At 54.1% G+C, this 24573-nt stretch overlaps 2 protein-coding genes across 8 annotated transcripts in view; one reads left to right on the forward strand and one right to left on the reverse strand.

Annotated features, from left to right (window-relative positions):
* C17H19orf44 (chromosome 17 C19orf44 homolog) overlaps positions 1-9841 on the forward strand; it is a 25851-nt gene extending 16010 nt beyond the window's left edge. For 3 of the 5 annotated variants that reach the window (XM_047530566.1, XM_047530570.1, XM_047530567.1), the window contains one exon: positions 1249-9841. In XM_047530566.1, the coding sequence (XP_047386522.1) occupies positions 1249-1338 (90 nt within the window). In that variant the 3' untranslated portion in view covers positions 1339-9841. The remainder of the gene's footprint in view (positions 1-1248) is intronic. The other 2 variants (XM_047530569.1, XM_047530568.1) reach the window with 2 other exon arrangements.
* Cherp (calcium homeostasis endoplasmic reticulum protein) lies at positions 1742-21082 on the reverse strand. 3 transcript variants are annotated; one of them, XM_047530564.1, is made up of 18 exons: positions 20936-21082; positions 20455-20628; positions 16103-16287; positions 14867-15004; positions 14469-14620; positions 12827-12938; positions 12643-12732; positions 11165-11405; positions 9353-9528; positions 7152-7587; positions 6053-6291; positions 4941-5074; positions 4308-4394; positions 4023-4166; positions 3808-3924; positions 3305-3399; positions 2865-3050; positions 1742-2754 (listed from the first exon to the last, which is right to left on the reverse strand). In XM_047530564.1, the coding sequence occupies exons 1-18, from the start codon at positions 20958-20960 to the stop codon at positions 2714-2716; spliced, it is 2772 nt and encodes a 923-aa protein (XP_047386520.1). In that variant the 5' UTR covers positions 20961-21082; the 3' UTR covers positions 1742-2713. The 3 variants fall into 3 exon arrangements, with proteins under 3 accessions (XP_047386520.1, XP_047386519.1, XP_047386521.1); XM_047530563.1 differs by having other exon boundaries at positions 12827-12971; XM_047530565.1 differs by lacking the exon at positions 1742-2754 and having other exon boundaries at positions 2857-3050.
* Positions 21083-24573: the final 3491 nt, after the last annotated feature.

Raw genomic sequence — 24573 nt, forward strand, 5'->3', positions numbered from 1 at the left:
CTGTCACCTTCTCAGTGTCGCCTTTTCTCCTTGGTCCTGTGGTGAGCTATGACGGAGTGTGTGTGGCCTCGGACCCAAGGGGCCCTGCCCTCCTCATGGACCCGAGTGCCGCCCACGACCATGCCAGAGGCGGCGTCACTTTCTCCAGTCCCTTGGGCTGCAGCTCAGATCTGCCCTCACCCCGCTTTTTCCTCTTGAAGTTTTTGTCTGATAACAAAAAAATATGTGCTTATGAAAATTCCATTATGGAGACAGGTGATTTCCCATCCTCCATGATCGCAAAGGTGACTGCTGCCGAATCAATTTACTTTCATTTTTTTACTGTGCAAAGTGTGAACCATTTATAAATATTTAAATAGTATCATGCTATATGTGCTGCTCTGTTTACTTTTCCATTTTATATACAAAATATTTCAGCACATGCTTTCCAGAAAGTAACCTTAGAAACATAGTCACAATGCCACTGTAACTAAACTTGCTTCCTGTCATGGAGGACCCAGCGTTCAGACGTCCACTTGTCTTGTTAAAGTTGCACATTTTATCCCCCATTTATATTTATTTTTGACCTATTTTTTGGTGCTGGGGATGGAACCATGTCTGGCACGTGCAAGCACTTGCTCTGCCACTGAGCCCAGCTCTTTGTTCCCTTTAAAAAATCAGGATCTGAAGTCTACGCATGGAGATGGTCTGATGTCTTTTTTTTAAGCATCTTCAGAGCAGTAACCTATTCTTAACCTGAGCAGAATTCCCTGGAAGGTTCGAGAAAGCAACTGCTGGGCCCACTCTGGGCAGGACGGGCCTTTCCCGAGTGCCCTGTGATGCCCGCAGCTAGCTGCCCTGCAGGCCGTCCCCATCCCTTGCAGCTTACCCGTGGGTTGCCAGTCGCACCCAAGGGCCCTGACTCCTTCCTCTCTGGCTCTCCGTGAGCTAGTCTTGGCTGAAGCGGTCTGGCCGTGTCACCTACTTCAGTCCCCCAGGCTCCCTGCCCGCTCATGTCCTCACGTGGCGCCCCCTCTTCTTCCTCCACCCGAGTTGCCCCTCCCTTTCTGGCGCAGAGCCTGCTGGGGCCTCCCCGTCTGCGCAGCAGCAGGCACCCCGGGTGCCAGGACACGGCCTCCTTCCGCCAGCCCCGCTAGAGCCTGCTGAGGATGGGCGCCGTCGCCGCGTCTCCTCCCAGCACCCAGCAGCCTCTAGGTGCGTCCTGAGGTGGCAGTGCTGAGGGTGTCCCATCTGTCCTCTGCCCTACAGTACATTAGGAGCCACAGGCCCACACCGCTGACCATGGAGGATGCCCTGCAGGAGGCGAAGGAGGGGCTGTACACACCAGGCGAGGCTTGATTTGGGAACAGGTGTGCATCAGTTTCCAGGTGACATTCCCTGGTGGGGGAAGGTGACGCTGGGAAAAGGCTCGGGATTCACCAGAAACTGAGGTGAGTGACTGAACTCTCCCAGAGCCCACCTGCTCAGCAGGCTGCTGAGGAAACTGCCCCGCAGCACCAGGACATGACAGGCCAGTGGGAAGGCGGCCCCGGCCAGGTGCTGGCTTCCCGGTGAGCGCAAGGGACACGGCAGACGAGGAGCTCCTGTTCAGTAACCAGGACACCAGACCAGATCGTCACGTGAACAACTCCATGCAAGATGCCCGGGCAGAGCTGCCCAGCCCCAGCTCCACGGAGCCTCATCAGGACGCACCTCCTGGCCCGACTCGCCTTCCCACCGACATTTGGAGGAAACGGTCTTTAGAAAAAGGCTTTATTTGAAGGCAAAACAGTAAAATTCACAAGAAATTGTTAACAGCACGAGTTTGTTTTATCCAGAATCAGACACATTTGAACGAGTCACAGCTACAGGAAATCTAGAACAAAATCAAATATTTACCACATGGGGTTGAAAAGTTGTGGGGAGGACTCTGCGTCTTACTGAAAAGAATTTTTCAAAAGTGTTTCTTTACAAATAAATGGCACCGCACCCAGCTGCCAACTGACCCCAGGTGTGGCCGATCCAGGCGGCTTCTGGCAGAGGTGACACTCCTGGCCTCACCTCCCTTTGGGGCTGGGCTGGGGGTTCGCAAATGAAATGGCAGAGCAGGAGGTGCCAGCTGGGCAGTGGCACCCCACACTCAATTGAAATGGGCCGTTGCACCAAGTGCTGGTGTTGGGTTCCCCGAGTGAAGACCAAGCAGAGGGGCTCAGTGCAGACCCCCACAGGGCGGCTCTGACCGTGGGTGCCCCACAGCGTCTGCCCGACAGCGTTTGCCAGAACTTTTTTCTCCAGATAATGGCAAATGGCTAACATTCAAGGAAGAAAAACCAACGTACACAACTAAAAAACTGAACTAGGGCCAGTACACCTCAGAGGAGCGGGTTTAAAATGACCTTCCTGGGGGCATCTCGGGTGGATATTTTCTCTAACCTAAACCATTCGGAGTCAAAACAAAAACCCTGGTGGACTCTGCAAATCGAGGTCCTGCTTCTCCTGTTTTGAGCTGTGAGTGGTGGGCGCTGCCCAGCTGCCCCTGTGGGCGGAAGAGGCGCCACGTCCACTCCTTCAGGCGTGAAGAGCTCTCATTTGGGGACAGGAGGGTCTTGGGTTTCTTGCTTCGCTGTAAAGGGACACGTGCTTGCGGCCGGGTGCTGTGGCACCTCCTCCTGGTGTGCAGGCGGCGCCCGAGCCCTTCCCATGCCAGCGCGTGGCGCTCCTCACTAGGCGCGGGTTAGTCTTCCTTCTCTTCCTTGCGTGCCCCAAACGTGGAGACTGCGTGAGAACCGAGCTGTCACTATGATCTTCCACTGCCACTAAGCAGGAAGTCCTGACAGCCAGCGCCGCCAGCACCGCGCAGCTCCCAGCCCCGGGCGCCTACTTACACTCGTCCCTGGCCTTCATGCGGGCGATGAAGGAGTAGCTCTTGTTCCGGCGGTAGTTCTCGTAGGGGTCGTCCAGGGCCACGCCCACTCCCTTGTACTGGTCCCACTTATCCCGGACGTCCCCGCCCTTGATGGGGTCCTGGATCCCCTGCTCTTTCACACCAAGGCCACCAGAGCCACTCCAGCCTGGAGAGAGGGATGCATGGTCAGAGCCCAGGCAGGAGGCTGGGCTGCTACGTGCGTCCTGCCGGGAAGCCGAGCAACACAGAAAAGCAGGTGGCCTCCACACGCCGCGGAGCTGGTGCAGAACACCCCGCACACACCCACTGGCGGTGAGCCACAACCTTCTCTGTCCCCTCCCTCCCCACAAGGAGGACAAGGAAACACTGTCACTGTGGAGGTCTCCAAGTGGGTTAGGGCTGGGGTCTGAGGACACTCACCCATCTTCACCAGCATCTGATGACCCTTGTTCTCTTCTCCGAGTCTTGAGTCAGGTATCGGAGGCGCTGAGTTAGAACCCAGACCAGCCGAAGAACTAAAATCAAGACAGGTTACGTTTTTCAAAAAGTAGACACATTTATTGGAACGACGATCTTCAGAATACACAGCTTGTCACTCGGGTAACTGCTAGCCATCACAGGGGGGACACGCACACTTTCCGTGTCTCTACTGCTCTTCATCCTCTTTGTTGCCTGATAAAGGGGTCCCCTCAGATGATGACCCTGTCCCTGCTTAGCATCAAGGGCACGAGGTCACATGGAGCCTCTAAGTGGCTAGAAACAGAGCCCACCTGCTGCGCAAGCTTCTTAAGCGTGTGGCTTGGCGTGGGCCGAGGAGAGGTGCCGCTGCCACGGGCTCAGCACCTGGGACGTGTCTGTCTCCTAAGGACCACTGCTCACACCCTGCCAGCTCACCGGAGGCCCAGGGAGGACAGGACTCTTACGGCGGGGTGGGGCTCCTGGATCTGGACCGGCGCCTCCTTCCCGGGGAGTAGGACTTAGACCTGGACCGGGACCGGGACCTCGAGCGGCTTCGTGAGGAGCGAGACCTGCTCCGGCTCCTGCAGAGGACGAAACCCTGGTCAGCACTGCGGGGACTGGGGTGGGCGCCCAAGTGTGCCCGCAGGAGGGGCTGGCGCTGGCAGCCGCCGCGGTCTACCTGGATCTGGAGCGCGAGTAGGAGCGCGAGCAGGAGCGCGACCGCGACCTGGAGTAGGAGCCCGACGACTTGGAGGACCTCGAGTTGGAGCGTGAAGAGGAGCGCCCTCGGCTCTTGGATCTGCTTCGCGACCTGGAGGGGCCGCTGTGGGGACAGGTCTGATGAGGGGACCCAGCAAGTGTGTTCCCTAATGCTGCAGCCGACCACGGGCGACCAGGTCCCCAGCCGAGGCCCGGAGGCGCACGACAGGCAGGCAGACCGACCAGCGGCCGCCTGGGCTCTTACCTGTTCCTCTTTTCCTGGCCTTTCCGCCGCCGCGCCCGCATTTTTGCTCGGAAGAACTCGTAGAGGCCGTTCTGCTCCCAGCCTTCGCTGTAAGACAGGGTGTTGTGTGACCGCGCCCCCCGCAGCGAACTCAGGCAAATGTCACAGAACGATCCCCCCCAGGAGCCCTGGAGAGGACGCAGCCTAGCCACCCCACCCCAAGACACTCCCGGACATGCCAACAGGGCTGCCCTTCCCCCACCCGGCTTGGCCTGAGCCTGGCTGGACCCAGCCCGGGTCTTCCCGCTGCCCTCAGGTGGAGGTTCAGGGCCTGTGGCTGCCCACCCGGCAAGAAGTGACGCCTGAGGTGACTTCCCCCTAAGGCATGGATTTGAGCAGCCTTTTGTGGAGGGCCATCACGTCTGCCACGCCTGTGACACCCAGTGTTTCCTCAGAGACCGCCACACGCACTGGGATGGCATGTGTGGGGCCCGGGCTTCATCCCAACAATAAAAAAAAAGGCTGCCACATTCTCTTACCTGAGAAGACCTGGCTATCAAACGTTCAGGGGAAGACAGGCCAGGGCAAGGACAAGGCTGCCCTGTCTCAGGGCCCCCCAGCACCGGCCCCACTGCCCCTCTGCAGAGCCTGTACCTGTTCCTGGGCCTGTCATGGGAGGGAGGGCTGTAGAAGGCCTCCACGGCCGCCAGCAGCCTCTCGCTGGGTGGCATGGGGGGCGGGAGGCGGATGTCTTTAGGGTCCAAGGGCTTGTACTCGTGGTCTTCCAGCTGTGGGGAGAGCACAGCTGTTGCCCCTGTCCACAAGCCCTCTTCAGGACACCCGGGGCGTGGCAGCAGTGGGACGGCAGCGGGGCGGGCCCAGGCCTCACGGGGCCTCAGCAGACTCCTCACCAGGCTGCCAGCAGCTCCTTCCTTGGGGCTGGCGAAAGCTACAGGGTTCTCACTCCAGAAAAGCCACTCAGATGATGCAGAACCCCTCGGTTTGTTCAGACGCTGGGACCCCAAGTGCCCCACTGTGGGCTGCTACCCTGGCTCCCAATTCCTGCCCTGGGCCTTCGGCCAGCTCCTCCCACTCTGTCCAAGCCCTGCCCCCTCTGTCACCCCTTTACGCCCCAAGCCCAGCTCCTAGGAACTCTCCTAAAAAGCCACACAGCCCCCCACCCTGCAGCTGTGTGACGCAGTGCTGGCAGGGTCCCGCTTAGCTCCTGTTCTGCTGTGCTGGAGCCCCAGCGCCCCCAGCAGTCTGAACGGCTCCCAGCCTGCTTTACCCTGCTGCCCGCCTGCAGGGACAGCTCACAGTGGTCTTTCCTGAGAAATGCCCCTGGCATCAGTCCCTGGACAGGTTCTGAAGCCATGGGGGGAGGGCCAAAGTCAGGGTGCTGAGGCCCGGCCCAGGGCGGGTGCTCGCTGATCCCAGGATGAGGCATGCGGTGGCCAGGGTGGTGGTGAGGGGGTCCCATCTCGTTCCAGAGGAAGGAGGACCCACACCTCACACACAGCAAAGCTCCCTGGCTGAGGGAGGGCAGGCAGGCAGTGGACACGGCCTTGCCTGAGAGTGGGCACCCTCGTGCTGGTCCTGGTTCCACGGATGGTCAGGCAGGAGTGGGAGCGAGAAGAGGGCGGCCGGGAGGTGGTGCCTAGCAGCCTCCTGGGAACCGTGCTCCAGGTGCTCGAATTTCAGGCACAGGGGCCCACACAGCAGGTGCCGCCGCCTCATGCAGCCCAGGGCTCCCATGGTGGCCTTACCTTCACGAGGGGGGCCATCAACCCAGCAGGGAGATCAAAATAGGGCACGTTGGGGACCAGGCTGGGGTCATCATGGTTGATATGGGGAGGGCCCTGTCTTCGCATGTGGGGGGGCTGCCCATTAAAGCCATGGGGGGGAGGGCCAAAGTCAGGGTGCTGAGGCCCGGCCCAGGGCGGGTGCTCGTTGATCCCAGGATGAGGCATGCGGTGGCCAGGGTGGTGGTGAGGGGGTCCCATCTCTGCAAAGAAGAAACTATGCATCAGGACTTACTGGTGGCTGGGCGGCACCAGCAAGCCAGGACCTCCCAGGTAAGGGGCAAGGAGGGCCCAGCCGAGGGCAGGGAACACCAAGGCAACGAAACCTGGAGGCAGCAATGTCCTGGGGTGAGCTGAGCCTTAGCCGCCAGTATTTTGAATATGTGAAGTCTTAACCCCAGACCTAACCCAGAAGGCGGCTGTACTTAGAGGCAGGGCCTTTCCAGAGGCTTAGGTTAAAACGACGTCTTTAGGGGGGACGCTAACCAACAGGACTGGTGTCCTTATCAGAAGAGGTCGTCAGGACACAAACCCTCACAGAGGGGAAGATGCCATTTACAAGCCCAGGAGCGGCCTCAGGAGAAACCAGCCCTGCTGACACTGTGATCTCAGACCGCTGGTCCCCTAAGCTGTGGGACAGTCAAGGCCTGTTATTCCAGCTGCTCAGCCTGGGGTGGGTACCGTTAGAGCAGCCATGGAAACTAACATGAGTGACAAAGGTGGGGAGCAGCCCCACAGATAAACAGTCACAAATGGACGTACAACAATGGAAGTGAGAGTAGAAATGAGTTTTTTAGAAAGTACATGAATGCAACTAAAGGTTCTTTAAATAAAAAAGGACTCTGCCCTAAAGTTGGGAGAAACCTTCCTCAAGAGCAAACTGCAGCGACTCCGTCAGAGCAGGGTTCAGGGTTCAGACCTCTAACGGCCTGGCATGTGGCAGGCACTCAAGTCAAGGTGGGGAGGTCGGGAGTAAATCGGCCTCCATGCTTCTCCTGCCTCCCTGGGGCCCAGGCTCGGGGGCAGGCCAGGGATGTGTTCCCCAGGGTGGCCTCACACTTACCGGCTGGGAAGTCCCCCTGCGGGTAATCGAAGCGGTGTGGATAGGGTGGCCGCTCAAAGGGATGGCGCGGGGGGAAGTCGTCTTGCATGAAGCGGGGCGGGAAGCGATTGAAGTTGTGGGGGTGTGGCGGCTGGTTGAACTGTGGGTGCTGCTGGTGGGGCGGGAAGGGCCCACGGAAGTGGGGTGGCCGCTGCATGCGGAAGGGTGGCTCGCGCTGGCCCCCACCCCAGGGCGGCTGCTCATGCTGACTGTTCCAGGGACCCTCAAACTGGCTGTTCCAGTTGGGGTCGGGCTGGCTGTTCCAGGGTGCGTCACGCTGGCCGTTCCAGCCGGGGTCCCCACGCTGCTCGCCCCACATGCCCTCGTGGCTGTTGTTCCAGGGTGGGCAGTGGGGTGGCCCGCCCTGGTGGTGGGGGTAGGGGGGCTGCTCCGGAGGCTGCAAAGCAAGGCACAGACATGAGCCTCCCTCGGGGTCAGCTCCAAACCGACGCTCAGCAGACGCTGGCGGCACGGGGCCTCCTCTGGTGGCGCCTCGGCCTGGTGGCAGGTCCTCTGCATCCCTGGCAGGCACTGCCCCAGACCCCAACCTCCACACCTGCCACCTGCAATCTCATTCCCAGGGCTTCTGGCCACCAAGGACCACTGTGCCCACAGGCAAGACCACCATCCCCTCCCTGCCACTGCCTTGATGGCACCAGCTCCCTCATGCCTGGGCGGGGAGGGGGGCAGTGCTTTTTCAGAGTGCACCAGCGTGGCGGGATCCAGGGGTCCACACGATAGGAGGCACCCAAGGACACCCCTTCCCCGGTTCACTCTCTGCTGTCCTCCAAGGCCATCACCTGGGGCAGCTGCCGATACACCTGCCCTCACACCTGTGTGCCAGGATCTGCTTCTGGGGCCCTGTGCTGACACAGCAGCCTCCTGTGGACGAAGGCAAGGGCCTCCAGACCTGCACCCCCTAGTGGTGCTTTGTCGGCGACCTAAAGCCAGGATCACAAGCTCTGATGGGGGGCTGGGGTGGAGATGTGCACAGATGAGGCTGGCCAGGCTGCCAACCCCCCAATCTTTCAAGAGAAGGCAGAAAACCAGATTTCTTAAAAACAATAGCAAGAACATCAATGACAACAAAAGAAATAGCAGGAACTATTTCAAAATGTGTAAGACACCATGTGGGCTGATCAAGCCTATCTTGATTTCTTTGTTTCTTCCAGCACCAGGGATTGAACTCAGGGGCACTTTACCACTGAGCCACAACCCCAATCCTTTTTATTTTTTACTTTTGTGAGAGGGTCTCACTAAGTTGCTTAGGGCCTCCCTAAGATGCTGAGGCTGGCCTTGAACTTGCAATCCTCCTGCCTCAGCTTCTGAGTTGCTGGGATTTCAGGCCTGTTGCCACCGGGCCTGGCACCAACCTTGATCTCTGACTGGATGAACTTGAGCACGGCTGGTCAAGGGCGAGCCTCAGTGAGCCTGGAGTTCTAGCCCAGACCCAGCTTGGAGGTAGTAAGGGCTCTTTCTCCATCTACAGAATGCAGGGAGAGCTGCTCCCTCCTCAGACGGCGCCCCCAAAGCTCCCACCACCACAGGGCTCACGACACTCAGAGGAGGGAGCAGTCTATGAGCACGTCCTACTTTCTGTGAAGTTAAATCTCCTGTCCTGAAGCTGATGGGTGGGGGCTCAGGCCACGCTCTACTGAGGAAAAAAGCAGATGTGCAGAAAAGGCCTAGGCTGTGTTCAAATGCTCCGTCTAGCTGGATCCATCGAGATGCAGGTGTCTCCTGGTCATGCCACGCCAGTAACCTTGCCCTGGCCCAGAGGTTCCCAGCCCCAAGGAATCTGTTAGCCCCAGGAAACAACCGACAACCTCCTGCAGTCTGAGGCTGACTTTCCCTTTCCTTAGGAAACCACCTTGTTCCTTTCAGGATGCGAAATGCTGACACTCTGTGAGTCAAGCCAGTTCGGGTGGGAAGAGTGGCAGTGACTGAGCATGGGGTACTGCAGCCCCAGCGCTCCGAGGAGAGCTACATTATGGAGAGATCCAGATGGTGATGGTGCCAGGGAAGACACCTCGCCAGGGCTGAGCCAGGGTCTTACTCCAGTTCCCCAGAGCCACTGACTGCCCACCAACCAGCAGGGGAGGCTGTCCCTCTGCCTGCCATCCCCAAGTGTCTACCCTGCCCCCACAAGTTTTATGAAATACCTGCTGCTGGCCCCAAGGAGCGACGGGGTGGGGCTGATCAAACCAAGGGGGCTTGTTGGGCGGGATCTGGTCATGGGGCCCAGGGCCCCGGGGGCCGGCAGCGGCAGGATCCTGGACCCCTCCTGTGGTGTCGTACTCGGAAGAGCCGGGCATTTGGATGGGAGGTTTGTTGTCTTCTAAAGCCAGGCAAGAAGCATCAGAGAGAAGGCCCTGGTCAGTGGGATGCTGCCAGATTGGACCCCTACACCCACTGAGAGCCACCCCCGGGTGGGGCTGATTTCCACATCAATTCTTGCTTTATGATCCCACTGGAAACCATGACCCCCACCCTCTTCCAGGAGGGGAACGGGAGAGGGGCATGCTGACCTCCCACATGACAGGTACCTATCTTTTCTAGGACAAATGTATCTTACTGTTTCAGCTACCCTGATTTTAACTTTCTGAAGAATTTCTATCATCATTGACTTTTTATTAAATTTCCGTGTCTAGTTAAAAGATCAGTGTTTTGTTTTTTTTTTTTTTGGGTGGTGCTGGGGATAGAACCCAGGGCCTCCCCACAATGCTAAGCACACACACGGTCACTGGCCTATACTCCCAATCCTCCTCTATTATTTGAGATGGGGCCTCACTATGTTGCCCACACTGGCCTTGAACTCATAGACACAATCGATCCTCACATCTCAGCCTCCTGAGTGGCTGGGACTATTTGTGTGTACCACCATATTTGACGTGAGAGTCCTAATCCATTATTTTATCAGATTTTCTAGGGTTAAGCAATACTCAAATTCCAGGGACAGATCCTACTTGATATGATTTATTCATTCATTTTAGATGGAGTCTCACTATGTCACCCAGGTTGGTCTTGAACATGTGGGCTCAAGTGATCCTCCTGCCTTGGCTTCCTGCATAGCTGGGACTACAGGTGCAGGTCACTGTGCCAGGCGTGGTATAAACAAAGGTTATGTATCCTTCATCCAAATGCCTGGGACCAGAAGTGATTCAGACTTCAGAGTTCCCAAGATTTTGGAATACCTGCAAAGACTTTATCTGTCAGGCATCCCCAATCTGAAAGTCCAAAATCCAAAACATTTTGAGTATTGTGTTGGCACTTAAAAAGCTTCAGATTTTGGAGCATTTTGGATTTCAGATTTTTGGATTAGGGATGCTCAACCTGTACTCTGTTGGATTTCACTTTTTTTTTGTTTGCTTTTGCGGTGCTGGGGATTGAACCCAGGGCCTTTTGCTCAAGAGGTAAGCACTCTACCAGCAGATCTATATCCCCAGGCCATGGATTTCACTTTTGATTTGATTCATTTTTCTACATCTTTGTTCAAAAGTGATTCTAAATTATGTGTGTAAGTAAAATTATTATATATTTTGTATGTATATACATTATTTACAAGTAAACACAAATATATATACAATTAAATGTTAAACTTTATATTAATATGTTACAATATATTTAGCTTGTGGTGCTGGGGATGGAACCCAGTGCCTGTGAATGCTAAGCATGAGTTCTATCGCTGAGTCACACCCCCAGCCTAGATTATATGTTTAATCCTTGCAGTGTCCCTATGTAGTGATATATAAAATGTTCCTGTTCTCTGAGACAATGTACAGGGAAGAGACCACTGAACTTTAACCATATCACCTGGCCTAAGCTTGTAAATGGATTCAAACCTGGCGCTAGGAGTGGGCTCAGGACAGCAGAGCCAGGGCTGTGTCAGGAAGGGAAGGTGCTTTCTGGCCACATTCAGGAGGACCAGGCTCTTGGGCGGCCGCATGAGGCTGTGGGTTGAGGGAGCCTCTTACCAGGCTGGGTGGTTGGTGGGATGGCTGGGGCCGGTGCAGGGGCCGGGGGAGGAGCTGGCGGTGGTGGTGTGGCCTTGACTTCGGCTTCCATTTGTGGCATCTGAACCTGCTGCTGCTGCTGCTGCTGCTGGGCCAGGCTGCTGACAAACTCCTCGTGCTGCGTCTTGAGGGTCTGGATCTGCTGCTGGAAGGCCAGCTGCACAGGCTGCACCACTGAGGAGTGCTCGTTGATGAGAGTGGCCTGGGGGACAGCACCAAGGGTATGAGCTCGGAGCCTGGTGCCACACCCAGGAACAAACACCCGGAGAGTGGCAAAGCCCAGGGCACCTGGAGTGGGCAGGCAGGTGGCTGTCACCTGGAACAATAAACATGGCCCTGACAACCACAGGGTGTGATCCAGTCAAAGACTTGCAGATAAGGATATTCATCAATAGCTTCCTAATAATGGGAACAAGCAGCCACAGCCATGCCCAGGGCTACGTGGCCACTGACACAAGTTGCTGATGCACATTCTAGAGGCTCTGCCTCTTATCTGCTGCAAGGCTTTGAGCCTTGTTTGTAAAATGGGAAAATAACAGAACCTATCTCTGAGGGTTTGGGCAGAATTAGGGAAATTATGAGTGAACTGACAGCTCAGTACAAGTGCACTGCCACCAAAACCCCAAGAGGAAGAGAGCTGTCGACCTGCTGTGGCACAACAGGACTTCATTTTAAAAAAAAAAAAAAGTGGTTTGAATTTAGAAGAACAATGAAATGTGCCTTCCTTGCTGCCCTTCCGAGCATGAGCTCTCCCACCCAGGAGGGACGCCTAGGACCATCAGAGGGCAACGTTCAACATGGAGCCTCTGACATCACACCAGACTGTGGGAAAGCAACAGCCTTCTGACTAAGCGCAGGGCCTGAGCTGGACATTTCTGCAGCTTTGGATGGGGCGACAAGCCTGGTGCCACTTCAGAGATGACCAAGAGACCTGGCCTCCCCTGTGTGCTCCAGACCCTGCTGAGCCCTCTTCTCAGGGAGAAGACAGAGGATGCACAAGGACAGCTGCAGCTGCTGCCACGGCCTCTCTGCTGCTTCATGCTCCCAGCGTGCCCAAGTGCCCGGGAGACGAGCACACAGGCCAAGGGCATGCCTAGGGTGGTGACTCCTTTAGGCAAAGAGGTCACAAGGTCTCCAGAAGGCCAGGTGGGATGGTACACAGGTGGTAGACGCCACAGGCCACTGAGGGGGAGGATGCTGTGCAGACCCCGTGCCCACTGCTCACCACCATCCACGAGGCACAACTGAGAGCTGGGGTGGACAGATGTCACTTGGGGCTCTGTGATCACCACCCACCCACCAGCAGAGCGCAGCACAGGTAAGGGACCTAGAAACCTGCTGGGGCAGCAGTTGCCACTCTCATACCTCCACCCACCTGAGGCGCTGGCTCTGGTTCTGTTCCCGACGCGTGGCATGGGTGGGCAGTAGGTGGCACTCACCTGGTACTGGCCAAGTCCCAGGGCTGGGCTCTGTAACTGCTGAATGATCGAGTCATCGAAGTAGCCATTTTTTTCCCAGAGCTGCAGGAGCTGGACGTAGAGGAAGAGGAGGAAGAGGCTGTCAAGGGGGATGACTGTCTCCTGTGCCCAGGCCCTGTTCCTCCTGCCCACTGGCCCCACATACCCGGGCAATCTTCTGCTGTTTGTCCTCCTCCACAGCTAGGAAGCTGGTGCAGTAAATGGGCACTACGACCTTCTGCAGGGCGGCCAGCAGCTCCCGGGCCTGCTTGCGCTGGCTGTGAGGGAGAGACCTTCCGCGCGTCAGGGCCCTGGGGCGGGACCCGGCCACGCGCCCGTTACCATCAAGGCTCCAGCCACAGCACCCTCTGCCTTCTTGGGAAGTGGACCCCAACCCGGCCAGGGTGATGGCTAGGCTCCCCACAAGCCCCATCAGGTGGTCTTAGGGGACAGATGAGGGAGAAAATGCAGCCTAGAGCTGTTCGAGCAAGACCTTCCACCCTAGCCCTCGTCAGTAAGATAACCCTTCTCTCCCAGGGAGGCAGTGAGGATGCGACATGGCCCATGGGAACCCTGTGTGCTGAAGGGGCGAAACGGGCTATGTGGGGCTAGGGCCTTGTCCGCTCACTGGCTCTACAAGGAAACTTCAGCTTGGGCTGGGCCTCCCAGGACAGAATGAGTGCCCAGTCCCGTAGGGCCACTGAGCACCCAGCCAGGGTGGGACATGCCCTGCCTCTTGAGGAGGAGGATGGCAGAAAGTGAGCAGCTGGCACCCTCCCAAAGCCAAGTTCACCAAAGGAGCTCAGAGAGGGGCCAGGGCCAGGCCAGGTGGGAAGCCAGGTTGGTGGGGGGAGAGCAGCTCCAGTAGCAGGAAAGGGTGAGGTGCACTCGGCTTCCAGATGGAGCAGAGCTAAAGGGCGCATCACTGGAGAGCTGCGAGAAACAAGCCCGTCTCCACAGAGGCGGTCTAGAGGCAGAAGGCGAGGAGGAGCGGAGCTGCCAGGAGAGGCATGGGGCCAAGCAGGTTCCCAACGCTACTTACGTCCCAGCAGGAGAGAAATAAGGGGGTGATGCAGGGAAGGGCTGCCGAACAGGAGATGGGGTGGAGAGGGGACTGGAGCCAGGCTGTGCATGTGGTATAAGACGGGAGGAGATGCGGGTCTGTGGGAAGGAGGCAGGACCAGGGTTTCCTGCTCTAACCAAGGCATGCCTGCCAGCACGGCCAAGCTCAAAGGCAAAGAGTAACACGGCTCACTAGCAACGTGTCTCGTCCCGCACCTGCTCATGGCCCAGATTTTTCTTTCAGCCAAGTGGCCATGCAGCAGATGCGTGCCTCTGGGCCCCTGGCGGGGGGAGGAATGGCACAACTGCAAAAAAGCTACGGTGGGGCAAGGATGGGGTCAGCAAGAGTGGCCCCTCAAACTCCAAGAGACAAGTCAGGGCTGCAGAAGGGCAGCCCTCAGGAGGGGCCCGACAGCAGAGCAGAGCCAGTGGCAGACACAGAGGCAGGAGGTGGTGACCAAGGAGGCAGTGAAGCCCCGACCTGACTGCCGAGACACCCAGAACTGCCCCAGGAAAGGAGGAGTGCAGAGGACAGGGTACCAGAACGATGATGGTCAGGGGCCACAGGGAATGCAGGGCAGATGGGGCTCTGAGACCCTCCCCTGAGGTCTTTGGACAAATGATCCCCCAGTCCTGGGACAAGTCAAGCCAAGCCAGTGGCTGCAGAGCAGCCGCCAGGCAGGGCAAGGAGGAGTGAGAGAGGAAGAGGAGCCTGGCGGGGCCCTGCTGCTGGCGGTGGCGCTCACCAGTGGTGCAGCACATCGTTGATCAGGTAGATGAGGTGCAGGCGCAGCTCGAAGTGTGCCCCGTCAGCGGTGATGCGGTTACGCAGGTGGCCTGCCATCAGCTCGCAGTGTGGTGGAGACTTGGCGTTGCTGAACATCCAGTTCTTCCCAGCCTGTAACAGCCAGGTCAACTGATAAGTGGGGCCAGACTCCCCGAGATCAGAGCAAGGGGTCACTCTCAGTCAAGGAAATGACACAGTGGGAGGTCCAGGCACATGAGATCCAGAAGCCCAAGGTCTCAGCCCACCCGTCTTTGTCCCCTCGCCTGTGAGCTGTCCTTCCTGCCAAGAAGCAGGGCTGTCAGGAGCATCAGGCTCAGGCGTACTCCCAGACCCCACAGAATCCCTGATTGTCCTCACCGAGATGGCATCCTTGGTGCACGTGTCGATGATGGGCTGCAGAAGGTTATCAAACTCATTCATGTCCAGCTGGGTCTCCTCCAAGAGCTTCTGCATCTGCTGCTCCACCGCGTGGGCCACAGCTGCTGTCACTTGCTCCTGGAAGGTCAAGAGGAACCAAGGTGGTGTGAGGAGGGACCCTCAGCCTGGGGCCTACTGATCTGAGTCAGCTGGGGTCAGCTGGGGAAATGACAAGGATGACCAGGCAGTGGGCCACTCTGGTCCTCGGCAGGTGAGGCTGGTTCCTGATGCCTGTCCTTTGCATGTGATTCCATCCCTCTTGCCTGTGCCATCCACTGTGGCTCTGTGACAGTTCACTGCCACAGCAGCCAAATGGGTAAAGCCAGAAAAACACAGCCGGAACTGCTGTGTGTGTCAAGGTGACAGGATTAAGAGCTATAAGAACAACCAAACAATGAAAAAGGAGCAATGGAGGTGAACAGACAATACAGAAGACAAACTCATGGCTTCTAGTCACATGGAAGGGAAGCAACCTCACCAGCCACTAGGGGAATGCAAATCAAAACATGATGCTGGAAACTACCCATTCGGCTGCTAAGAAGAGCTACTGTGGAGACTGGTGCCTGGCAGGATTGGTCAAGGCCTCACTGCCCATTCCCTGACAACTGTGAACATTCCAGAATATTCTGCTGACAGCAGTTGGATGGAGCAATTTTATGTCTTGAGTTTAGTAATTAAACTGGGCTGGCATCTTGGAGGTACTGCATGTTTTTCCTTCCATTTTCTGACCACTAAATCCTTATGGTATTGAACAATAATAGACTGATGGATCGGGACTGACAGCTTAGGGTGACATTGCCACCTGGAGGCGGGGTCCATGGGCAGAGGCAATCTGGCAACATTTGTTTTATAGCTTCAAATGTGCACATCTGACCCACAATCCTACTTGGAGGTGTGCCCTAGGGAGATGGGTATGCACATGTCCAAAGAGCATGGGGCAGTGACCACCAGAATGAGAAGCAGTCTTAGGATCAGGGTGAGGGGTGACAGTGCCTGAAGTGCACCAAGTCCTCAGAAATGAATGGGGCCGGCCTTGTCCTTTAGCACTGAGTATGGTGAACAGTCCTCATGACAGCCAATATTCATCCCAATGTACAGGTGAAAACCTGAGGCTCAGGACAAATTCTGGTCCAAGGGTAGGGCAAGAGGGGAAAGGGGGAGGAGCAGGCGTCGTACCTGTCTGAGGGCCAACAGGTGCTGCTCCTGCTGCTGGAGGTTCCACTGGCTCTGCTGGATGAGCTCATCCATGGATGGGGCACCCTGAGCTGGTGGGATGGGCGCCGCAGGGGCCAGTGGGGGCTGTGGCAGGGGTGGCAGAGCTGCAGCTGGCTCCAGTTCTGGGGCCTGCTGTTTGCAGATGACTGGCAGGAAAGGAAGAGGGGGGTCTCTGTAAGAACATGGTCAGGGTTGTGGTGTCCTCTTGGCCACTACTGAGGACAGCTCCAGGCCAAAGCAGACCACTGCCCACACCTACAGACTTCGCATCAACCAGTGCTGCACAGCCACACCAGCCTGGGTCTGTCCAGTCCCTGAGTCAAGATCTCCTATTCCACCTGCTGTTTCAGAGGACCCAGCCCAGATCCCCTCCCACGCTCTTATCCACAGGCTGGCTGCTTTGTGGAGAGCCTTGGAATTGTGAGCTCACTCCTCTCTTGCCAAAGTCAGGAGGTCCTCACCCCTTGCAGCACAAGCCAAGTCTCAGCTGTCATCTTCCCACATCACCTAGGCCTGAACTGATGCTGAACACAGGCAGTGGCCACTGCCAGAGAAATACCACCTCCCTCGAAGGTATCTCATGTCTCCCAATGTCCTTGGCAGCAATCTCTGACCTCTGCCACTGTTCTCTAATTCCCCTCTTCACTTTTAAGGGGACCTTGTGCATTCCAGGATTCACCTAGTTTCAGCCAGTCATGACATGCTCCCCTGCTTTTTTTGGGTATCAGGGATTGAACCCAGGGGCAATTAACTACCGTGCCACATTCCAGTCCTTTTTATGCTTAGGGCCTCATTAGGTTGTTGAGGCTAGCCTCAAACTTGCAATCCTCCTGTTTTAGCCTCCTGAGTCACTGGGATGACAGGTGTGCACCACCACACCCCACTGAAATTTGTGCTTATTCCCCTAAGTATTCTTTTTTTTTTTTTTTAATTTGTTTTAGTTATTGATGGACCTTTATTTTATTCATTTACTTGTGTGCAGTGCTCAGAAAGGAACCCAGTGCCTCATGCATGCCAGGCAAGTGCTCTAACACTAAGCCACAACCCCAGTCCCCTAAGAATTCTTTTTGTTATTTTGTGGTGTTGGGGATTAAACCCAGGGTCTCAGACATGCTAGGCAAATTTTCTACCACTGAGCTATATCCCCACCCTGTGACACACCTACTTTACAGGCAGGGGGGCATGTGTCCCAATTTTGGATAGATGAGGTGGGGGGGAGGTCTTTGTGAAAGGTTCCTGCTCATAAAAAGGACTTGGACAGGATGGCTTGCCTCCCTCTCCACTTCTGTGCCCTGTCTGGTCTGAATGTGGCCACACACTGACAGAATTGTCCTGAGCCCTATTCCAAGGGGAATGTCTTTGGACAAAACCAAAGAAGGGATGGTGGGGTGGAGGGTAGAAGGTATCACCCAGCGCCCACTAATAAGTGCTCAGTTACTGCTCAGGGTTGAGAAGGGCTCCGAGGGTACTCTATGGGATGATACTTGGCTTGTGCTCAGGCCCGGGGACACTGCTCCCTGAAACCCATGTTCTCTCAGTCCTTCGATTTCTCCCTTTTTATTCACTGCTTCCTAATAGCAATGAAACCCATCTGTGTCTTCTCTTTCTTAATCCTGTGTCCCTCTCTCAAAAAATTTATAGCCCATCATGGTGACCACCTTGGATTCTTCATCTCCCCTAACCTGAACCTGGAGCCCACCCACTCCCCATCCCCAAAGCCACTGAGGACATCCTGACTCAAGCCCAACTGGCCTGTCTCAGGTCCCTGTTTCTCTGTGGCTGTCTGTCTTTCTCGTCCCTCTACATCTATCTGCCCCTTAAATGCTGGATGCTGGGTCTGGGTTCTAAGCTTTTGAACTCTATTCTATGCACACACTCAGGGAAAGAAATGCAGACTGGCTGCAGCTATGTCCTGCCCAGTACAATCCCTAACCCGATCAGCTCCCTTTAGGATTCACTGGACTTAGGACCTAACAGCTGACAGACACCTAGCTTATAGGGCTTCCACAGGCTGCCCAAGTTCACTGCACTTCCTCTCACCCTGGGCTCCCTTCTCCATCTTCATGGCTGTGACCCACCAGATGAAAAGGGGCCGTACATCATGCTAATGAACTGAGTCATGTGGTGCCATCAAGGCAGCCCTTAGATCCCACTGGCAGATGTGCCACCACACTCTGCTATCACCTGCATTATCCTTGGGACCCATTTCCCTGTATGAGGTCTGTCCCTCCATCCCTTCTGCATATAGCAGCCAGTGCTGCTGTTCAAAGTCCTTGGACCAAGCCTGAGTGACAGAAGCTAGGCACTTTAACAGCCATTCAACATTTCATGGCTTACATTTTTATTATACTTTTACAGAAAAACCAGGCCATGAAAGACTGGAAATTAAAACTCAAAACAAATATAAATAAAAACTGGTTCTTCACCATGAAGTTTGCGAAGTGTCATTCTAGAACAATCCTGGGGGGTCTTAAAAGTATTGGGGTAAAGGGCTGAGTCACCAGGATGGCAGTGCAGAGTGCTTGTCGGACATGCATAAAGCCAAGTTCAATCCCTAGTTGGGGGTTGGAGAGAACCAGAGTGAAGAGCCAGCAGCCGGTTCCAGAATGTAGCCCTGAGAGCCTTTGTGTGCTCCCATGAAGCTTCCAGGATCAACTTCTAACTCCTCAGCACACCAGCCTCCACTCTGCAACCTCACTTGTGGCCAAGCCGAGAACCCCTCCTCTGCTGGGCTCCTGCCATACTGAGTACTGACCACCATCTCTATCCCTCCAGAGGCTCTTTTTTCAGTCTGGAAAGCTGCTCTCCCTAGTTTTTACCTGGCTATCTCTGCCACATTCTTTAGATCCCTTTTGAGATGTCATCACCTGGAGAAAACATCTGCTGATCTCTAATATTCCCCTGCCGTGGGGACCCTCTTCCTTCCCTGTTAAGGCACCTAGTCCTAAAGAGCTTCCCATTTCTGACACTCCAGTGTGCACAGGAAGAGCCTGGGCTTCTTTTGCAGGAAGAGCAGCTCTCAGCACAGTCATTTAAGTCACAGAACTATCTGAGGCATCTTCCTCCCTACCTCAGGATGCCACCTCTCATCAATATCCAACAGATGCCTAAGTTCCCGGATTCTGCCCCTTAACTCCACCTGCCCCCACACCCACTCTCTAGTCCAACCCGACTTTATTCAGACCGCACCACTGTGCACCTGAGCCAATTGCCCCAGATATTCCCCTAAGGACCTCGCTCTTGCTCCCTGCAGCCCATCCTCCATACTGGTCAAACACCGTTCTGTTGGGACCCTTCTTTCAAATTCTTTTGCAGCTTTTAAACTTAGTCTTTGGAACTAGGGAATGAATGCTCTGGAAACAGGTAACATTATGCTTACAATTAAGGCTACTAATCTCCCCAATTTTCATCTCAAACCTAAACATGGCACTGGAATGAAAGAGAAAACTCCAACCTCCTTTGGTGTTTCACATTCCAGGTCAAACCCTGCCCCCCCACATGCTATGCTCCAACATGCTTGGCCTTTCATGGTTCCTCTCCCTAATCACACTGCTTGTTCAAGTCCCTGTACCTCTGCAGCATCCTACTCTCTGCCTTGCAAACTTTTTATGAAATAAGGTGCACTATGTATGACCCGAACTAGGTCTTTTGGTATTGTAAGCCAGGGACTGTCGATTTTCAATGTCCATCTACTTGGCAAGCCCCTACTTATTCATTCACACAACTCACCTAGAGGCTAGGGATTTGCCACTGGGCATGACAGAAGCGGTCACTGCCCTTAGGACACTTAGCTGGTGACTAGTTATCTATTATTTAAAGCCCAGTTGTGCTCCCTAATTCCATCTTAAATTCCTAATACTTAACTGAACATTCATAAACGTGTGAAAAACTAAACCCAGAGAGACAATTTTTTTGATCTGTGTATCTAAGATGCACAAAATACTTGCTGAACTCAAGAGAGCCCCAAAGGAGGCTGGGCAGTTTCCACCACTATCACTTCCTGTCTGGAAAACACTGAAGCAGTTCCTCTACTGCTGCTGATCTCAGTTACCATTGTCTGCAAAAACAACAGAGAATCCCTGATCCGGAGCCCAAGCAGGGGATCGATAACCTCGTTCTCCATTACATAAGGACCCAGAAGTCGATATATGCAGAGCCCTGGGAATAGCAGAAGGAATCATGAACGTCCAAACTGCCCCTCTTCGCAGAGAAAGTACGAGACCCAAAAGAAAAGTGGTTTGTGGCAGAGCACGGACTGGAATCCAAGAAAGGAATCGCTCAAAGGGACGGCGTGGGAGCTGGAGAGGACTCACGCTGCTGCTGCTCCAGCGCCAGCTTGCACTTGTAGTAACTGTAGAACTCGCCTCCGAACAGAAACGAGAATTTCGGGTTGTCCTTCTGCTTCTCCATCGTCATCTTCTCAAATTCGGGCCCGTTGCGAGCCACGAATTGAGCGAGCTTGTCGATGACATTTCGAAGCTCCTGGTCTGGAGGACGGAGAAAAGGCCACGCGGGGCATCAGCAAAGACCGCCCAAACCGGGGACCCTGGAGCTCCAGCCCGGGTCCACTGGGCCGGGGTCTCTAGGGGTGGGTCCCGGAGAGACCGCTCTTGTACGGGTCCCGATAGGGGCCACACGCTAGCCGAGAATGCGAGGACCCACGGGAGAGGCCGCAGGCGAAGCCGCGAGGCCGCGCCCCGCCCCCTCCCAGGCCTGGGGACTCCGGGAGGCGGGGCAGGCCGACAGGGGATTCCGGGGAGAGACAAACGGTCTCCGCTCCGGGCTGGGCCTCACCGTCGGGCGGCAGCGGCATCTCCATGGCTCCGGCCGCGGGGAACGTCCTCCGGCGCCTCACGATCGCCCACCAGCGCCGTCTGCGGAACCCGGCCGGAAGTGGCGCGAGGGAACCGTTACGGCGGGCCTCGTGAGCCGTTTCCGCCCGCCACTTACGGCCGTCGCCGGGAAAACCCCGGAAGTGAAGGCCGGAGCCGGGCGGGAAGAAGTCGAACTGGGCTCAGGGTGTGGGAGGGGCTAGCGAGGCGCATGCGCCGAGCGAGCCAGTGGCGCGCGATTTAGGGCAGCGGATTCTGCGGCGCGAAAGACCTTGGAGTCCGCGCAGTACTGTGTAGCGGCTGGGGGTGCGGGCTGGCTGCTGTGTCCGCGGGATCCACAGCCCTAGGGAGTTTCTCCCCGGGGCAGGGCCTCTGTTTCCTCCTTGCAGGCACGTTGAGACTACGAGGTGTTCGTCCGGAGGCTCCCGGGCTCGGCGCCTGTCACATCTTCCTCCTAGGCCAGCCCAGAAGTGGAAGCAGAATTGGCTGGCTGCGGGCCTGGCGGAGGTTGCACCTGCTTTATTTAGGTTTCCTCCGCTCGACTCTTCGCTGGGGTAAGGAAGACTTTGGCTGGGGTTACCCTTCTTCCCTCAACACCGGCCTTAAACTGCGAGCCCAGAGGGCCTTCTTAAAAGGTGCAGTTTCGTTGCTTCTGAAATGATCACGAAGGCCACATGATAATTGTGGGGCAAGATAACCGGAAGTAGCGGTCAGTTAGCGACATCGATTGTGTGGATATTGTTTTTAACTTGACCCTTTTGACGTTACCATCATTATGGCTTGACTGGCTATACCTCCCTGGTTTTTCTGTGCAAGTGGATACATAACTTATTTTAGATTCTTTTTTTGTTGTTACAAAACTCTCCATCAAGTGCTTTATGGATTGCCTGTTGGATGTCAAGTATTGCTCAAAGCCAGGGTTCTGCAAACTTTTTAAAATTAAAGGCCAGAAAGCAAATATTTTAGGCTCTGCGGGCCGAGAGGGACTATGAAGGATCTTGTTTAGGTACGTATATAACCAGAAAGAAATATCCAGAAAATTTTTATTGATGAAACTCTAACGATAACTGAGTGTGATTTTTAAAAGTAAGAGTGTACTATACTCATGAGAATAGTGGAGTTCTTTTCTGGGGATAATATTTTGCTTAATTTGGGTTCCAAGTTTGTCTTTCCTGTCATCAATGCAAATGTTCACCATTGTTGGCTCTCAAAAACTGGGGACTGGATAGAGTGGCTTATGGATAGCACCGGGAACAAGTCAGACCTCAGCTCTGCTCTTAGGGAGCCCACAGTCTATGGGGGGTGGGGAGCATAAATCAGCAAATGAATATATAATCACAAATGTAATATTAGGGAAAAGACAAGGTGCTGTAACTGGGAAGTGGGAGAGTGGAGTTCTACCCTACATTTTACCTGACAGCAAGCTACAAAGCCTGCATGTATCCTGGCTGGCAGAATTCTACTGTTCTGTATAAGAAATAAGCAAACAGTAAATAAGTAAAAAGAAAAATGAATCTAATAGTTTGATCAAAATTCCCATGGTCTTATGGAAGCAGTTACAATTTGTAGAAACAAAAGTCAGGAGATATACTATGTGTGTGATATGAACAAAAGTCAGGAGACATATGTATACACATATATGTGTACTTATATATGTATATATATATTTTTTTGGTTGGGCTATATTAACTAAAGGATATGTCAGTTTCAGCTTTCTTGACCACTGCCAGGGACATAGGGTAGTAGTTTTTAAAGTTTGCATTCTTAGCATGAGGAAGTTAGGGACCTAAAACAATTCAGCCCTTAAGTTCAGAGGGTCTCTGTTTCAATAGGGTTATCAGGAACTGTTCTTCTGAAGTGAGGTTTTGCCTGAGAACTGCACAGTGAGCCAGCTTTGTGACTACTTTAGGCAAAGGAGTAGGCATGGGATTTTACTGTTTATTTAAGGGTTAGTAGCCTGGATCTTGCCAGTCAGGATCTATATTAAGACCTTTCAACTTGAGATCCATTATGGATGACTTCAGAGAACCGTGAATTAATGGAGTTGTTAAAATACTGTACATACGTGTATTTTCATGGGCTGAAGGTACATAATGTTTATCAGAGTCTTGTTCTTTTGATTTTGTTTTCAGGATGGGGTCTTGAACTAGTCTAGAACTCCTAAGCTCAGGCTTTCCTGTCTCAGCCTCCCAGTATCTAGGAGTACACGCCTATATGCTTGCCCCATAATGTGCTCTCCAACCCCACTATCTCAGGGGAGCCTGTTAATCTTTGAAGCCGGGCAGAGTAATGCATGCCTGTAATCCCAGCTTCTTGGGAGGTGGAGGCAGGAGGATTTCAAATTCAAGGCTATCCTGGGCAATTTAGCAAGATCCTGTCTCAAATAAAATGAAAAGGGCTAGGGATGTAGTTCAGTGATATAGTGCTTGCCTAGCAGATTATAAAGGCCCTGGGTTCAATGCCCCTTCCAGAAATTTTTTAAAAATTAAAAAAAAAAAAAAGAAAGGTTAATGAACCAGGCATGGTGGCACCTGTTTATAAGCCCAGTAGCTTGGGATGCTGAGACAGGAGGATTGCAGGTTCAGAGCCAGTCTCAGCAACTTAGTGAGGCCCTATCTCAAAATAAAAAATTCAAAAAGGGCTGAGGATGTGGCTCAGTGGTTTAAGTGCCCCTGGGTTCAATCCCTGGTACAAAAAAAAGAAAAAGGTTAGTGAATGTGTATTATCACTTTTAAGGCTACATGGGATTCTGTGACTTGGATTTGCCACAGTGTATTGCAGTGAGACTTTTGGGAGTCTCTGGTTAGTTCGACTTTCAGGCTACTATTAAAAAATGTCGTTTACATAAATCTTGTGCTGAGTCAAGGACTATGCAGTGTGATACTGATATTGCTCATATGCCCTCTGGAAAGACTGCATACCATGATCACTGCTTTCATATAATCATTTCAGATTAAAATGCCATTTATCTGAGATTGAGAAAATAAGCATCACAGGGGCCTCTCCCAACTCATTTGAAAAGGCCAAATCAGAATCCACTGGTCAGAGGGAAAAAAAAAAAAAAAAAAAAAAAAAAAAAACAATATAAAGAGAAGTTCAGACTGCTGCTGCAGCTATATTCTCTCAAGAATAGCTCCTAGAAACTGTGAAGACTTTTTTTTATTCCCTTTTCCTTTTCTTTTTTTTTTTTTTGAATCCAGGGACATCTTATCACTGAGCTTCCCCAGCCTTTTTTTGTAGACAGGGTCTTACTGAGTTACCCAGACTGGCCTTAAATTTGCAATCCTCCTTCAGCCTCCTGAGTTGCTAGGATTACAGGTATGTACCACCATGCCTAGCAAGACTCTTTTAGTAAAACAAGTAAAATGTACACCCCTCAGATGAAGAGAGCTCCACATTTCATGTGTTGGAAACAATCCCCAAATCATGTTGATGTTATTTGGAAGGGAGACCTTTGGGAGCTAATTAGGATTAGACAAGGTGTGAGCAGGTGAGGCCCCCATGGTGGGACTGGGGGCTTTGTGAAGAAATATGAGCTGATGCACGCTTGCTCAGTCTTGCTATGTGATGCCTTCACCGTGTTATGATGCCAGCTGCACA

This window comes from Sciurus carolinensis, chromosome 17, assembly GCF_902686445.1.
Source record: "Sciurus carolinensis chromosome 17, mSciCar1.2, whole genome shotgun sequence".
NCBI classification, from domain to species: Eukaryota; Metazoa; Chordata; class Mammalia; order Rodentia; family Sciuridae; genus Sciurus; species Sciurus carolinensis.